General features: G+C 53.7%; 5 protein-coding genes across 5 annotated transcripts; 2 read left to right on the top strand and 3 right to left on the bottom strand.

Annotated features, from left to right (window-relative positions):
• Nucleotides 1-918: 918 nt before the first annotated feature.
• ACRALDRAFT_2079902 (uncharacterized protein) lies at nt 919-2,992 on the bottom strand (the record flags this gene model as incomplete). The annotated part of the gene is made up of 2 exons (XM_071022371.1): nt 919-1,147; nt 1,218-2,992. Coding segments are annotated over 2 exons (2,004 nt in total), but the record flags the coding sequence as incomplete, so codon positions are not given.
• Nucleotides 2,993-5,960: 2,968 nt separating this feature from the next.
• Nucleotides 5,961-7,396, top strand: ACRALDRAFT_2024460 (uncharacterized protein; the record flags this gene model as incomplete). Its single annotated transcript, XM_071020225.1, has 2 exons — nt 5,961-6,277; nt 6,328-7,396. 2 exons carry the CDS (start codon nt 5,961-5,963, stop codon nt 7,394-7,396), a joined length of 1,386 nt encoding a protein of 461 aa, XP_070879512.1.
• Nucleotides 7,397-7,862: 466 nt separating this feature from the next.
• On the top strand, nt 7,863-10,518 carry ACRALDRAFT_2056563 (uncharacterized protein). Its single transcript, XM_071021774.1, has 3 exons — nt 7,863-8,144; nt 8,218-8,245; nt 8,337-10,518. Exons 1-3 carry the CDS (start codon nt 8,122-8,124, stop codon nt 10,119-10,121), a joined length of 1,836 nt encoding a protein of 611 aa, XP_070879511.1. The 5' UTR covers nt 7,863-8,121; the 3' UTR covers nt 10,122-10,518.
• Nucleotides 10,519-10,561: 43 nt separating this feature from the next.
• ACRALDRAFT_2050733 (uncharacterized protein) lies at nt 10,562-12,041 on the bottom strand. Its single transcript, XM_071021590.1, has 2 exons — nt 11,798-12,041; nt 10,562-11,738 (listed from the first exon to the last, which is right to left on the bottom strand). The coding sequence occupies exons 1-2, from the start codon at nt 11,895-11,897 to the stop codon at nt 10,801-10,803; spliced, it is 1,038 nt and encodes a 345-aa protein (XP_070879510.1). The 5' UTR covers nt 11,898-12,041; the 3' UTR covers nt 10,562-10,800.
• Nucleotides 12,042-15,717: 3,676 nt separating this feature from the next.
• On the bottom strand, nt 15,718-16,261 carry ACRALDRAFT_2024457 (mitochondrial 54S ribosomal protein bL34m; the record flags this gene model as incomplete). The annotated part of the gene is made up of 2 exons (XM_071020224.1): nt 15,718-16,066; nt 16,179-16,261. The coding sequence occupies 2 exons, from the start codon at nt 16,259-16,261 to the stop codon at nt 15,718-15,720; spliced, it is 432 nt and encodes a 143-aa protein (XP_070879509.1).
• Nucleotides 16,262-16,276: the final 15 nt, after the last annotated feature.

Below are 16,276 nucleotides of genomic sequence, written 5' to 3'. Positions count from 1 at the left end.
GGTGAGAATGGAACAAGACAAGACGCCCAGTATACACCGAGTAACGTCTCCAAGTTATGGTTACTTTGTACCATGTCAGGACTGACCGCCCTCCTCAGCCCCTCGGAACTTAAAACTCAGCCAGGAGACGAAGGATGTCCTCGGTTGGACCAAGGCCAGGGTGTCACTTTCACTAGCACGGCGATGGGACGAAGAGACGAGAAGACGAAGACAGTGGAGGAGAAAGGAGAAACAGAAAGTAAAACAAATAAACCTGCGTATAGCTTGACTGGGCCTGGACGTGTACAGAATAATTGGAGGCACCTGAAGCCCCGAGTGCCACAGAGGAACGCAAATGGCAAAGCCCTAGTATAGACGGTCCGGCTGGGACGCCCTCGCCGCCATGTCCCGGTGCCGGACGACGAACAATAGCCACCCATCTACCAACTCCAGTGACCTCTGTAGTCCAGTTTCCTGCGCTCTGCATCGGAAAGGGAAGTCGAAAGAACCCTGATAGGCGCTCCATTCCCCATGTTCCATAGCAATACCAACCAACGCCATGTTGCCCAGAGCCAGAATACATCATTAGAATCTCATCACACCTGTATCATATCCCTGGCCCCACTGATCCGGGCGCTTGTCAAAACAGACAAGCGTATAAAAAGACACAAAGAAGACAAAAGGGAAGGAGAAAGGTAAAGAGTGGGGGACGGTCAAAACCGAAAAAGAAAAAAAAAAAGAAAGAAAGAAAAGAAAATAGAAAATAAGAAGAAAAAGAAGAGAAAGGACGGTGCTGAGCCCAAATCAACATGCTGAAACGCAGGCCCTGAAACCCGAATAGATCAAGATTCAGTAGGCGCTGCGTCTCTGCCAGTTCCGTAGTCAACACGCACACCATACAGGTGACTGTGAAAGAAAGTCCTAAACAGCTAAAGGAACTTAGTTCCCACGGAAGAGAAATTGCATGTCCTCAGGGCTGAGGGACTCCATCGCTTTATCGTCAGAATTCACCGTCGAGTGAATCATGTTTGTCTTCTTCTCCTGGATGAGGACCATGCGGCTCTCAACCGAATCTTCAATGCAGAGCCTGGTGATGATGCAGGGTCGAGTTTGGCCGATACGATGACATCGATCAGCAGATTGCCACTCGGCGGCGGGGTTCCACCAACTGTTGCAGGCTCAATGTTAGTCCACTTCGACTCAGAGGAAGAAGAGGCGACGGGAATAGTGGTACTTACGGGTCGACAATGAACACACGGGACGCCTCGGTCAAATTGAGGGCTACACCTCCGGCTTTGAGAGACACCAGGAAGCACTCGACGTTGGTGTTTTTCATGAAATGGTCGATGGACGCCTGTCGTTGAGCTGGGCTCATCGTCCCGTCCAACATGACAGTCGTGACGCCCGCACGCCGGAGACGCCACTCGACCAGTTGCAGCATGGACGTGAACTGCGAGAAGATGATCGACTTGTGAGACGCCCTGGGGGAGCGAAGCAGGTGGATTTCGCGGACCAAGAGCTCAATCTTAGACGACGAGGTCCACTTGGCCATGTTGATGCGGTTGATGATGGACGACTTCTTGACCAGAGCTTGGTCTTGGTCCACCTCTGGCTGCTCCAGGTCGATGCTCAGCGGGATGTGGCACTGCGGACACTCCGGTTCCTCGGTGGAAAACACATAGCCCTTGACACAGGCGCGGCAGAAGTCATGCCTGCAGCGGCTGCGGACGGCATCTTCGGCCGGTTCGTCGCAGATGCAGCACACGAGAACGTTTTGCCCGCCCTCGGCATGCTTCTTCAAGATGAGGTCCGGGTGGTCAGCGACCTGGCGCATCTGCATGATAAGACCGAAAATGTTGGCGTAGTTGTTCAGCAGCACGCCCTGCGACACGTACGTCTCAAACTTCCGTTTGCTGTTGGTCATGATGCTGTTGGCGAGGTCGGTTTCCACCTCGCCAAAGAATTGTCGGTGCACGCGGACCTCCTTGACGGGAAGTTCCATGGCGTTGGTGTGATCCTTCTTCAGACGACGGAGCATGATCCGGTCGGTCAAGAGGCGCAGCTTTCTGAATGCGTCGGCACCAGGACCCAGGTTTCCGAACCTCTGGATGGGATTGAGAAGCTCTTGGTTGAATACCGACACGTGCTGCATGCCGGCGTGGGAGCAAACCCGGCACCGGCTCTCGTGGTCGAGACTCCACTCAAGCGAACTGCAGGGGCACTGCTTGCACAAGTACGATGCGAAAGGCTGTACGTTCAGGAACCGCAGGAGGGAGAAGAACTCCCCGATACGATTCTGCAAAGGCGTGCCAGTGAGGCACCATCGGTACGTGACGTTGAGGGCGAAGCATGCCTTGGCAGTCATGGTGGTGCGGGTCTTGATGCAGTGTGCTTCGTCCAGGATGACGCGGTGGAAATGTAACTGGTGAATCAAGCTCTTCTCCTTGTATAGGCCATCTCTGCGCTGGAAGCCCTTTTCCTGCTTGCGATACATCGACTCGAGACTGTTGTACGACATGATGATGACGTCGAACTGCCTGAGCTGCTTAAGTGTCATGCCTTTCGTCTTGCTGTTGGTGCCATGGAACACAAACGTCTTGAGTGTCCCATCGGTGTATGAGGCAATCTCGGACACCCACTGCATGAGAGCAACCGGGGGCACAAGGACGAGCGAAGGCGTTTTGGCAGGGTAGTCCGACATGATCAACGACACGGCCTGGATAGTCTTTCCGAGACCCATTTCATCACCCAGCAGGCCGCCTTTCCACTGTCCGCGTTCCATTGCCTGCATCCAGGCGACGCCGTCCAGTTGAAAGGGCTTCAATTGTCGGGAAATGCGTGGAGGCTGAGTGGCCCTTTCGGGTTTGAGAATCTCCTTCTGCTCCAATTCCTGCCACATTGTTTTGAGCTCGGGGTGGTTACTTTCCAATCGGTTGCGCTCCAAGACGGCGCGTGGGGTAGGGGCCGGACGTTGGAAACTACGCCGGAAGCGGGAGGCATGCGTGACGGCAGCATCGATGGAATCGGCGTCCTCGTCGTCGTCTTGGCCTTCGGTGTCAGTGTCGTCCACAGAGGAAGCAAACCCGGAGGCCTCGTCTTCTAGATCCGAGACGTCTAAGCTTCCAAGTTGAAGTTGACGAGCAGTAGTAAAGAATGGTGCCGGAGCAGCACGGCCAGCCCTTGTAGAAACGCGTCGGTTAGAGCGGGCTGCCCCAGTGGACGATCTGTTCCGAGGTGGCATGAAGTCGTCGCTCGACTCCAGAGAGCCTTCGGAAAAAGTCGCATCAGCGTCACTATCTGCGATGACATTTCCACGTCCACCTGAATCCACTTCCATTGAATCGCTCAATTCCTCTCCTGCGTCGTCGGAGTCGAGGATGACTCTGGCTCTCTTGGATGATTGATTCGCCCCTGGGAGGCTCGACCGAGATGGCCGGCCCCGCTTGCGACCGGTCGACGGGGTAGGCACATCATCAGTGGCGCAGGTGCCCAAACCAACAGATGACCGTGTTCGGAGGGTGGGATGTGCGGTATATGAGGCAGAAGCAGCGGCAACCTCACTACTCCTCTGGTACTCTTCGGCTTGCAGGCGACGGGCCATCAACTCGTCACGGTTTGAGCTGCTGGGCCCCTCCCCATAATCTCCGAAATCATCTGCCGGGTCACTGTTGAGAATAGAAGCCAATGAGAAACGGCTCCGGCGGCTCTCGCGCTCGGTGGGTGCTCTTTCCTGTGAAGTAATCTGTACTTCTAGACGGGAGCCCTTACCAGACGTTGGGGGGAGTGTCTCCGCTTGACCGCTAAGACCCATGGCTGGCGCTGGGGTGGCTTCAATGCTCGTAGCAGGAGTGGAATAGTCACCCGCAGAAGTGAGATCAGCCGAACCCGACGTGGATGACATGGTCTGGTTTGCAAGTAGGGAGCTCCTAGTAACCCTACGAGACCGAAGCCCAAGAGGGGCAGTAGCAGAGGTAGCGGTTGACGGAGACTGGCTACTTGTCGATGAGGTAGACCGAGTCACCCTACCAGAGCCACCACCACCGCCACCACCAGCAATAGGGGAGCCTGGAGCAAGGATATTAGTTTCTCCGGATTCCACGAAAGGAGATTATGACTCTCTAACTCACTCATTGTCTGGATGGTCGGAACACTAGCTGGAACATCAGGCTGTGTCGAAATACGGCGACCTCGAGGCATTTTGATAAGTGCTGGGAAATACAAGCCCCCAAGCAGCAGGCCGCAACGAAGGAATTCTGCAGTTGATAATGTGATGTCAGTGATGCGAGTGGAAAATCGGGACGCAACTCGTGAGTTGGATCAAGCACAATAGATTGGAATGATCAAAGACGGAGGGACAAGGAACTGGAACCGACAATAATGATACTGGGTACTGGGCTAGATGCCGAGTTCAAGTTGCAAATGGAACTGGAAGTGCTCTGAGTGCAAGGAGAGTTGTCATTGCACTCGCACTGATGGTGGAAAGGAGGGATGCACCGGATCAAAAGTCAAACGATGGAAGTGTGGAATAAGAGGGTTTGGGGCAAGACAAGGACTGGGTCCGTTTGACAAACCGGAGAGGAGGTAAACTACCTTGGCTCCTGGCAATGACGGGAAACAAACAATGAAGGTGAAAGAAAACGAAAAGGTCTAAGTGAGGTTTGAAAATATCAAGGGCAGGGAGCTCGAGATGGAGCAAGGCAGGAACATGGGCAGGTGGGTAGAATGACGGAGAAGGGGAAAACACTTACAGATACCTAGGTACTAGAAGGGTTCTAGGCAACCACGGAAAAAGTACCGGAAAAGAAGGTTAACCCCGAGTGAAGTCCTGAATGTCGCATGGAAGCATGCAGGAATACTTCTCAACCCGAGTCTTATTTTTGCAGAGGCTGTTCTTCAAAGGGAAAGGAAGACCTAGACAGAATATACAAGGGGAAGAAAAGTGAAGACAGAAAGGACCAAGACTATGGAATTAAAAAGGGGAAAGCCCTCTAGGACACGAAGAGTGAAGAATGTGAAGAATCAATGTAACGAAAGTCTAGAAAAGCCATCAACTCTGAATGATAGCGGTATGGTATGCTCAAGTGACTGGACGCGTGCTGGTGGCCAAAGGAAAGCACACGAAGTCACGTGATGTCATTTAAAATCCTTGCTAGTGGGGAGGGGCATGGTCAAGATACTGAACCTTCCTTGATTCTCGGTAAATCGCGAAGTCATGTGACCGGGACCTAGGGTAAGACTGTGCAAAGTTTGGAGCGATACTGTATTGGAGGTGGAGAAGGATAATATCGGACAGTACCTAGGGAACATGAATAAGGTAGAAGTTCCAGTGCCTCGTCTTTCTTCACTCGTATCAAAAGCAATACACGAGTTCATAAGCAATTACTGACCAATAGTCACACTTCAACCGTTGAAGGCGCCAGCATAAGAATACGAATAGACCTTCTATATTGTTGATACTCTCAGCACTCACGGTCCAGGATACTCTCCCGGGCTTTCGACCGCTGAGGCGGACTTTGACGTGACCGCTACTCGTCGCTCTCCTTCCAGTCACAGTGACAGCGCCGCCATCGGACCAGGTCGTCGATTGCGGACTTCTTGCCATTGCCTTCTTCCATTGGCCTAAGCTCAGCTGAATTATAGTACGGAATAAACACTTGAGACTGCTACTTAATCCACCCTCTCGCGGCATACTCAACATTGTGATGGTGAGGCTGTAGCCGGAACTACTGTTGGCCGAATGACCGCCCCTTGTCTTACTTCTAGAGGTAGTACCGCGATGGTGAGACGTACCGCGTTGGTTAAACGAACAACAACTAAACCGATCAATGCAGCTGCAATGTTGGATCAGCCATGCTGTCCGGCCTCATCCGCCTAGTTGGACCCTAGTAGTTCGCTACCTGTCCAAGGCGTGGAGTCGACTACTTCACTTCACTACTACAACAGGGATACAGACGCCCGAGACGAATGCAACCGACATCAACATGCCAAAGATCAATGAATTAGAGGCCAGGGCCCTTGGGCTTGATACTCAGGGATTCCCTGCTCTTACCGACGACCAATACAATCAAAAGAGGAAAGCATTCATCGAGTCGCTAGACCCGGATGCCGTCTGCGCTCTGGCATCACAGTACAATAATGGCAAACCATGTCGGGTTGTAAACCAGGACAGCGGCAGCTTCAACGTCTGCTTCTTCGTCGACTTCGATCAAGAGGGGCCCCAGTGGATTGTCAGGGTCCCGATCGAGCCCGCTCTCGACAATCCCTGGGAGAAGTTACTAGGTGAAGTGACAACCATACAGTAAGCACTTGCTGTCTTCCCACGTTCGACTCGCACTGATGTGGACACAGATATCTAGAGCGTAACACCGGGATTCATGTCCCTCACGTTCGTGCTTACGGACGCGATGCCAAGTTGACCAAAACCAACGTGGGAACACAGGTGTTTCTTATCGCAGACTTCATCCCAGGCAAACCGCTAGACAAGAACGCTCTCGTCGAAGCCAAAGAGGCGCATAGAAGAAACTTTTACTCTCAGCTAATTGATATCCTGGCTGACCTTCGACGTCTCGAGTTCCCTTTGATAGGCACCCTGATGCCGAATTCCGATGATCCGTCGCAACCTCGTTTAGGTCCCGTCATCTCTATGGCGACCACCACGCTTCGGTTGACGCCCCAGCGAACCTTTCATTCGGCCAGGGAATACATGAATTACCAATTCGGCCTTATCGAAGCTTTCTTTTCGCAGCCAGTTAGTAACCACACCATCGACGACATCAAACAAGAGGTCTTTGCGTTGTGCAACTTGGAGCGCATTTTTCACCAGGTTATCGATCCTCAGCTGGATAAAGGCCCGTTTGTCTTGAATCATCTGGATTTACGGAGCCCTAACATCATCGTGGACGAGAATTTGCAGATCCAGGGCATAATTGACTGGGAGTTCACAAGTACTGTTCCACGTCAAGTCTTCACACCGCCATCATGGATCACTGGTCACGATTCGATCGAGACGAACAAGCAAATACACGCCGAGTTCCGCGATGTTTTGAACGAAAAGAGCGAGACGAATGCCCTCTGCAACCAACTCAGAAGGGAATGGTATGGCCAAGTAGATCCCGGGAAGTCAAACACAAACCAAACATACATACCATTTTGCATTGCTCATCTGTTGCGCCGTCCAACCGACGTCACCGACACATTCTACGATTTTCTCGCCCCAACCTTTTCCGACCAGGAACCCCGTACTATGGTGTCTGAATTTTTCAACAAACATGAAGACCTTGCATTGGAGGCGCAACGCCGGGCGGAACACTGTGAGCGTTATACCCAATACTTGAAGGAGAATGGGCTGTACGAGACCGAGGTGGACAGACTGCTTGCCGAGTCCAAAGCGTTGAAAGAAAAATGGGGTTGGTCATAGCCTTCACGCCATTTTATCCTCATACCCTAGAACAACCCCCCGTCTTGCCCGCCAAGGGGCGTCTGCCACATTAATAACAGCCTGAGATGGCTCTGTAAGGCCTTGGGGGCTGGAGTCTGAGTAACGCCCTTGGACCTAAAAGTGACAGCCTCCCTTTGAGTCGCACTTTACCCTCATGCGCCCTGGAGGCGGAAAGGAGAGGAAGCAGAGGCTTTTTGAGACAGAAGAACGAGACGAGTTGTCCCAAGATGCAGTGATGCGATACCTTGGTCCATACGAAGTATGTACAGTACGAATACGTTGTACATCGCCGTGGGGCACGAGCCATTGCGACCCACGTGACAGGTGTACGAAGTACCGGTCGCGTTGATAGACTGCCTGCGCGTCTCCCACAGACGGCCCTCACTTGCCCCTCCAAATCTTCCATCTCTCCCAGTTCAATCTGTTTAATCTGAAGCCTCGCCAAGACGCAAGGCACCAAGAACTAGGCAGTGGGACTATTCATCATTCTTTGCCTTGGATTCCTCCGTCCCAGGTGGATGTTTCGGCGTCGGACTCTGCGATCTGTGAGCTGACTCGTTTTTTTTTTTTTCAACGGCTCATCAGGGAGAGACGCTATTTCCTCCTGGTGAGGCTGTTGAGACTGTCATTCCCGACGCTCTACCTATAGTACGAGGTCTCCTCGGACTTCAACTCGATAGAACTCGTATACGGAAGCCGGCGATATGTCGCGGCATGTTACAGGACCGTATGTACTCAGTTCAACTGCTTCTGCCCATCTACACTGCGCTTTTAGCCACTTTTACTGACTTGAATTCTAGGCGGTCGGCCTTGACCGATTATTTGGCGGTATGTTAACACATATCCCTCTCCACCCCCGACGCCTGGCGCATGTTTCGCGGTTCTTATCCTTCGCCCTACTGTATACTGACTGGACTAGGTCAATAACATATCGGCGACCCGCATCCGACGAGAGGCCGAACAGCGACGAGGAGCCGCCGCGACCGAACATGGAAACTCGGAGGGTCAGAATGGCGTGGCCGAGGAATCGTCTGTCGCTGAAGAAGCGGCCGCCGTGACGGCTACCGAAGCCGGCCCGTCCACCCGCCTTCGCACCCGGAGCGCAAGAAACGGACGTACCGAGTCCAATGCCGATCAAGAAAAGAAGAAGAAGGCGCAAAATCAAGCCATCGAGAAGATCAAGGCCGAAAAGGCGGCTAAACGCCGCAAGAAGAACAACGAGGACGACGAGGACGATTTTGACCTGGACTTTTTGCCCAAGCTTCCCCTCCCTGGCCAGAGGGACAACTGTGCGGACTGCGGCCAACGCTTTACGGTGACGCCATACTCGCGAACTGGTCCCGACGGCGGCGGCCTTCTCTGCATGTCGTGCAGTCGGGATTTGAACGAAAAGGACAAGCAGGCAAAGAAGAGGAAGAACCGCACTTCTACCGGGCCGGTGGGAAAACGTCGCCAAGTTCAAAGCACCATCATGGACGGCAGCTTCCAGCTCGGAGCACCTTCCCTCGTGTCGCTCTGCGTCAATACCCTGGCCAAGAATGCCCATCTCGCCGACAGCCTGGAGAATATGCCGGAGCGTAGCGTTGAGGCCATCGCTCAGCACTTCAGCCGACACCGGTTGGTGAATCCTGAGACTCTGCCCCTCTTCCTCCAGCCCAGCGCCAGCACCATCCAGGTCTATGACTGTGCCTATCTCGGATTGCAGGACTTGATCAAAATCTTCCAAACCTGCCCCAAGATGAAGCACTTGAGACTTCGGAATGCCATTCAGTTCAAGGATGAAGTCATGGACTTTCTGTTGAGCCGCCATATCCAGCTGGAGACGTTTTCGCTGCACGGTGCCAACCTACTCTCGGAGGATCGATGGGAGAAGTTCCTGTCTACGAAAGGGGAGCATTTGGTGAAACTCAGCGTCTGGTTCACCGATAGGCACTTTGGAGACAATATCGTGTCTAGGCTCCACTCATGGTGCCCCAAGCTCGAACGCCTCAAGATTGACGGCAATCAGGAGCTCACCAGCGAGGGCGTCAAGACGATTGGTAAGATGCAGTCCATTCGACAGCTCTACCTGCGCATCACGCAAAAGATCACGCCCAAGGCGCTCGTCTCGCTCATCCGCGATATCGGAGCCAAGCTGGAGGTTCTCGTCTTGGCGGATGTGCCGGAATGCAACGACGAGGTCCTTGGGGCGATCAAGAGCCATTGCACCGCTCTCAGGAAGCTCCGCATCATGGAGTCGGAGCATGTAACCGACGAGGGGTTCACTGATCTCTTCACCAACTGGAGCAACCCACCGCTGAGGAATATCAGCTTCACGGCGTGCCGGCACTTGGACTCGATAGTCCCTCGCGACAACCCGGACAAGGTCGGTCTCTGTTCGGACGGGTTCCGCGCCATGATGGAACACTCCGGGCAGAAACTCAAGCAACTCGACGTGAGTTCCTGCCGCCATGTGGGGAGAGAAGCCTTTGAAGAGGTATTCTCCGAGAGCAAAACGTATCCCGAGCTCCTGTCGATCGACGTCAGCTTCTGCGAGGATGCGGACGACTTGATCGTGGGCCGAATCTTCCGGAGCTGCCCGGCACTGAAGGAGCTGAAGGTTTTCGGCTGCATGCGGATCAGCCAGGGTGTCCAGCCACCGCGTAACGTGGTTCTTTTGGGCGTGCCCAATGCCATGGGCGTTGAAATCAACGGCACGTGGTGAGAGATGGCGGGTTCGTCCGTTTTTAACGACTGAAACGGGCGTCGAGAGACCAAACGGAGAGCAAATGACATGGTCGAAAGGCGGTTGTTATGAATATTACGAAGTTTCGGCATCTGCGGCGTTCGGGGAGGGTCGGACAGCCCGTGATGGTCATGGGCCCCTAGGTATTTTATCTCGTGGGTGTTAGAGTGTGTATTAGGTACCTTTATTTCTTTCTGTTGTCGCTGGGATACTGGCTGTCAGTCACACATGTACCGGTACACGATGGTTCGGTGTTCAAGGTATCGGATCGGGTCAGGAATTTTTTGCTTGTATTTCGCACTCCAATGCGATATCATAGATTAGCCTTGCTTGTTGTCGGTAGACATAATCAACGGCAGTATATGGCCAGGTGCTGTTGAAATACCCCTTATGCCAGGACGATGAGGTGTTTTGAGAAGTGAATGTCGTAGGCTGATACAAGGTATGCGGTAGATTATGTATTATATACGCATATATATATGTAGATACTCTGCGGAGCAGAGGAGTTATATACGAAGTAGTCTCCAACCTGGAAGTAGGGGAGATAGATGTATGTCGTAAGTCAAGACATGGTCAACTTTCCCAATATCATAATGTCATGCCACCTGTCCCGACGAAGAACGCCATGTCAGGGCTCAAACCACCTACGCCTTGCCTTCTACCTGGCGCCACCGCTGTTGGCAAACAGCGTATCCAGGCGGGCCCATTCGTTGACCTTGGCCTCGAGGGCCTCTTCGCTGGCGACACTGACACCGCCGGAGGAAAGGGCGGCCGACTTGAACTTGGGGCTGCAGCCGCTCGCGACGTGGAGGTAGTGGTTGTGTGCGGTGATGTCGAGGCCGAGGGTTCCGCCATTGCAAGCGGTGGTGGCGATGCCATGGCACACGGTGATGTCGCTGGCGGTGTAGTCGATGTGGTCGGAGGGCCCGCCGGTGAGCCAGTGCTCCGGAGTGGTGTGGCGGTAGCCGAAGATGATGGGGGGCAGGCGGGTGACGGGGTCGTCGCCGTGGGTGAGGCGCCAGTTGGCGCCGGGCTGGGCGGAGACGAAGTTGGCAAACTGGGCGTTGCCGACGCGCGGGGCGCCGTAGCTGTACAGGTCGACGGGGATGTTCTCGTGGGCGCGCAGGTAGGCGGCGGCCAGGGTGGCGACGGCGGCGCCGAGCGAGTGGCCGGTCACGACGACGCGGTAGCCCGGGTACTGGGCACGGGTGGTGCGGATGGCGTTGATGGCGGGGGTGCGCAGGCCCTCCCAGGCGCGGGTGAAGCCCGAGTGGGTCTGGCAGCCGCTGACGAGGGAGTTGCAGCCGGTGAAGAAGAAGTCGATGTTGGTGATCCAGTTGAGGATCTCGTTGGAGCCGCGGATGGTGAGGACGATGAGGCGGGCGACGTCGTCCCTGGCGACGAGGCCCTCGATTCCCGTGTCGTCACCGCGGAACGAGGCCACGGTGGTCGCCCCGTTGGCTTCGACGCGGGGGCAGGCGCTGGCGCTGCAGGCGAGGGGGGTGCCGGCGGCGTTTTTGCTGTTGCAGTAGGCGGCGCCGGCGTACTGGACGAAGAAGCGGAGGTTGTCCAGGTCTGGCGAAGACACGGCGAGGGCTGCGAGTGTAACTGTGTCAGCGGTGGGGAGGTGTGGGAGGTGGGAAGGGAGAACTCACTGTTAAAGTCGGCTGTCTCGAGGGACCGGCGGTACTCCTCGACAGGGAGGGCCGATGCCGTTAGGGCGAGAAGAGAGAGGAGGGGGAGTCTGAACAACATTTTGACCCAGTGAAGGGATGTTGTATATCAAGGACTGGACAGAGCAAAGGAGAAAGAAGGGACGACAGGAAGGCTGAGGGGAGGCTCAGGTGGAGATAGTCTTGGATAGAGGGAGACCGACGATGCTTGTACTGGACGACGCACACAGAGACCACAAACACGAGAGAAGAGGGATGAGAATGCCGATATATATATTTACGAATAGCTTCGGATAATAATGGAGAAGCCGTTGGGCCAGTGATCTTGGGCGGCCCCATCGGCACCACCGACCCGCCGGGATGTTGCAATGGAATCACAGAGGCTCGGAAATTATGCGCAGGAACACCCCCAATTTGGACACGCATCCTGGGTCATGGCTCATGGGAAAGCCGTGCTGCTATTCAGAAGACACATGGAAGCAGAACGGGCAGGTCGGGAGCCGAAGGGAGGGGTGGAGGCGATGATGGTTGGCCCGGTGGGGTGTGGTGTTGATGGCGGGATGAGGGCCACTTTCAGTAGCCATTGGAGGAAGCTCAAGGCACTTGGCTCAGCTAGAAAACGACGCCAAGCTTAGAGGTAGAAGAGACGATCGAGTACGATATCGGCGGGGGAAGCAGAGCCAACCACTCGTTCAGGAAGGTGAAGACAGAGGCGCATACTCCCCGCAGACGAGTCCATGATCGTCGCCCAGGCCGCCTTTTTGGCATTCCAATAATACCGCTCCATCACGGGACGGCCCAGAGAACGAAGGGTAGCAGTTGCTCTCGTCGTGAGGATAAAGTCATTGGGGTTCGTGTGGGATTCACCCAGCAAAAGAATTAGCATAATCACAACCAGAATTACAATAACAAAATATTGGAAATAATAAAAAGAAGAAACGTAGTGGAGAGACGGTCCGGGAATCGGATTGGAGTCCACAGAAACCCACGAGATCCCCATGGGGCTGCCAAGAATCAGCATTGACCACTGTCTGTGAGTGCGCGGGGACCGTTCTTCTACAACGTACACAACTAGAGGGCGGTTACGGCTCGGAGTCGCGTGGACACTCTGGGGTTCAGAATTGACGCCCGCCCAATGAAGTATGGCCCTGGACATGACTTTGGGCGTGGCTTCGGACGTGGCTTCGGAAACGGCTACCTTAATGGGACGTCTGGAGCGTCGGGTATGTGTGTCTATACCTCTGTTCGGCTCTTGCTCCGTACCGGCGTATTGGAAAAAAGAAAAGAGAAAAAGAAAACGAAAGGTTAATAAACCTAGTGTAGGTACATACACCCCAACCCCTGTTTAATTGTTCAAAGTGTACTTGCGGAGCTTGAAGAAACCAATAATATCACGATAATGAGCGGAGTAGGGTACAATTAGATACATTGAGAGCAGGGCTTTTCTATGTAAAATACAGGGGTTTAGATATACCGAACCAGGGTAACTCAGTATCCTGTTAATCCACCTTATAGCTCCTTAACAAGCTGAAATCGTTGAAGCAACGGCGTTAATATCCATAGGAACTGCCTCCTACGCAGCGTACGTTATATAGGTATATTATACGGCTGTTTTAAAGCGTAAGGCCAGCGTTGTGGATGGTAGTTACGTTGTATGTTGTATTCGTATGTTATAATCTTTTTTGCACGTTTTTGATTGGATTACATAAGGGCTAGGTGACTGGGTGGCTGTTAGGGCAGATACGTTTCCCGAACTTTCAAAACCTTCCTATTTAGGAAGGTTTTGAATGTACCCTATTGTATAATTAAAGAGGTGTTATAGTGTACGTACCGTACCCTTCAGCTTGGAGGCTAAATATCGTAAGCGAGACTCGGCATCGGCAGCTATCCAATTACGGATACCAAGGGCCGAACGAGTGGGGGATAGGTACCGGTACTCGTCGGGGGGATGGGATTGTTGTACGGAACTACTCCGTACCGTACCGCTTCCAAGATGGTGGGATTGCGGAATCTACGTGTATGACGGATTAATAATGTGACCTGGAGAGGAAAATGAGAGGGATATCCATTCAGGCTTGAGAGCTTTGGGCTGGGGATCAATCATCCCGATACCTGGCGGAGTCCTGTAACAGAGACAGTGAGGTCTGTCGAACTGTCTACGAATTTACTTGGCCTTATGCGAAGCACTACGAAGTATGCCATGCCGGATGAGCGAGATGGCATTCCGAGATGACCACGACGTTAACGGTATGAATTCTGGAAAAAGAGGCTGAAAATATCCGTAGATCGTTGACCCAGCCAGCCATGGTTGAGAGGAAATTGAATGTCTGAGCGATAAATGCGGTGGAAATTGGACGCGACGCCGTCCAGTCCCCGCGATTTAGGCATTATCCAGATTGGTCCGCTGAGTATGGCTTTCCCTACGCCATTTTCGCAATGGACTGTAGAAATTTCCTCTGCCGGATATTTCGTCAGAGATGCATCTTCTGTCTCCAGTCCAACAACACCTCTCAGTTGCCCCTCCTTCCGACACTGGCCGAAATCAGTACCCGGACCACTACGGAGGTGGGGTCCTCGAATCTGAATATAAGTGTACGTGTCCTGGGCCCCCAGAGCTCGAAAGACTGAGGGCATTATCAATTGGGAACAGGCTCTCGAATACGGGGAGTATTGCACTTAGTGCACAGAGTAAACAATACGCCACGACTTACATACCGAGGGACGGGCATCCGTTGGCGAATTGACTCATTTTCGGAATTGGGGGATATTCGTAATAGTAATGGGCAGCAGCAGCGCACGATGCTGAAGTAAATGAGAGGAGATATTGGCCAGGGAAGGGTGCCCCCGACAGTCGCCTCTGTGTCCAGAGTAAGTAGAAGCGGTTGAAATAAACCCACTGCGTAGCTACGCCGTCTCACCGATACCTCGCCGGGGTTGAGCACATCGGACCAACGGTATTGTTATTGGCCAGTCGTGCTCAATATCGGAAGCCTTCCAGCACTTTTTTACATCTCGTCGCGTCAAGAATGGAGACATGATCCATGTCTCGGCTGTGGCACCCAGACAGTGGGAGCCACTCGCTGCTCTAAATCCTGCTAATTATTCGAACGCGAGAATACGCCGACGTCAACTCGCCTTCTACGCGGACCACACCATCTGTCTCGACCAGCCCAATATATGTGTCCTTGGCCAAGGAAGAGCGTATAATGCGTCATTGGATCGGTTGAGACAGTGGACCGAGATACCCCCTACCGGATGTCTTCGTTCTTAAACCCATGTCTTCCGAGACTCAGCTTCCCGCGTCACCCGTATGCCCTATCTTACTGATGACCGAGCTGTCCATCCCCTCTGGCCCTTTATCACCCTCTTGGCCATATTCAGTACCCGGGGATTGCATCGATGGATATCTCCTTGATATGGGAGAAGGGGGTCCAGGAAGATGGCTGCCGAGCTCGACTGCTTGTTGAAGTTTAGCCAGTGGGGGAGATAGAGCCACCTCATTCCTTCGATGTTGACGAACATTCAGCTGACCCAACTTTGAACTTACCTTTCTTGAGCCAGCTGCATGTTTCTGAAAGTCGAAAAATTGAGAGCCAGTCTCTGTAGGTGCCAGTCTGAAATATCACAGGCTTGGACCAGTGTCTCCCCAGGTTACACATGAAGTAGTAGTACATTGTCCTATGCTCTAGACTATCCGACCCAAGCGGCCGTATTTCAGACCATAACTCGTCCCGAGACTGTATGCATGTTATGATACAATGGTTAGGTCCGACGCTGACCCTTTGAGCCTCGGCTGTTCTCTCCTCCTCGTCGAAGAAATGGAAAGCCCATGTCTTCCCGCTCTTACTCGGATACCGACACAAATCATACATCTTATGAGCATGTTGTTCCTCCTCTTCTCTTCAAGTAGAGCAGCCCAGCCTCAGCCGGCCCTTGGCCCTCCTCCGCTTGATAATCTTCCTTCCCTCCCTGGTCTTCATGCGGCTCACGAAGCCGTGTCGTCGCTTGTGGATAAGGCGGGTGTTGCGGTTCATCGTGTTCCGCGGGCCGCAGCGGATCTGCGACAGAGCCAAGGCAGGATGGGCGGTGATGGACGTCTTGGGGACGAGGTCCGCTGCGATGGAGCCGGTGGTGGTGTCTGTCACGGCGGGGTTTTGGAAGGCGGGTGTGAAGGGCGATGTCGTGGGTCTTGCGAAGACGGCTGGGCGCGCTGAGAGAGTTGGTCTAAGGGGGACGAAGGAGGAGAAGGACCTGCGGGGGCGAGTTGAACGCGTTAGAACGTGGTCTTGGGACGGATTCGTCGGCGGAACGGATCTCGAGGTGATGGGTTGTGTGGCCGGCTGGGCTGGGCTTGTTGGCTTACCTTTTCGAGAGAGCGTTGGCGGTCTGTGTAGTAGGCAGCGCAAATGCGCGCCTGGTCACGCTTGTTATCGATTGTCGTATCATGATGGGCGGGATTGT

This window comes from Sodiomyces alcalophilus (assembly GCF_042370955.1).
Source record: "Sodiomyces alcalophilus JCM 7366 unplaced genomic scaffold ACRALscaffold_1, whole genome shotgun sequence".
In the NCBI taxonomy this organism is placed as follows: domain Eukaryota; kingdom Fungi; phylum Ascomycota; class Sordariomycetes; order Glomerellales; family Plectosphaerellaceae; genus Sodiomyces; species Sodiomyces alcalophilus.
Note: the sequence above shows the minus strand (reverse complement) of the source record. Positions and strands in the feature narration are given on the sequence as shown.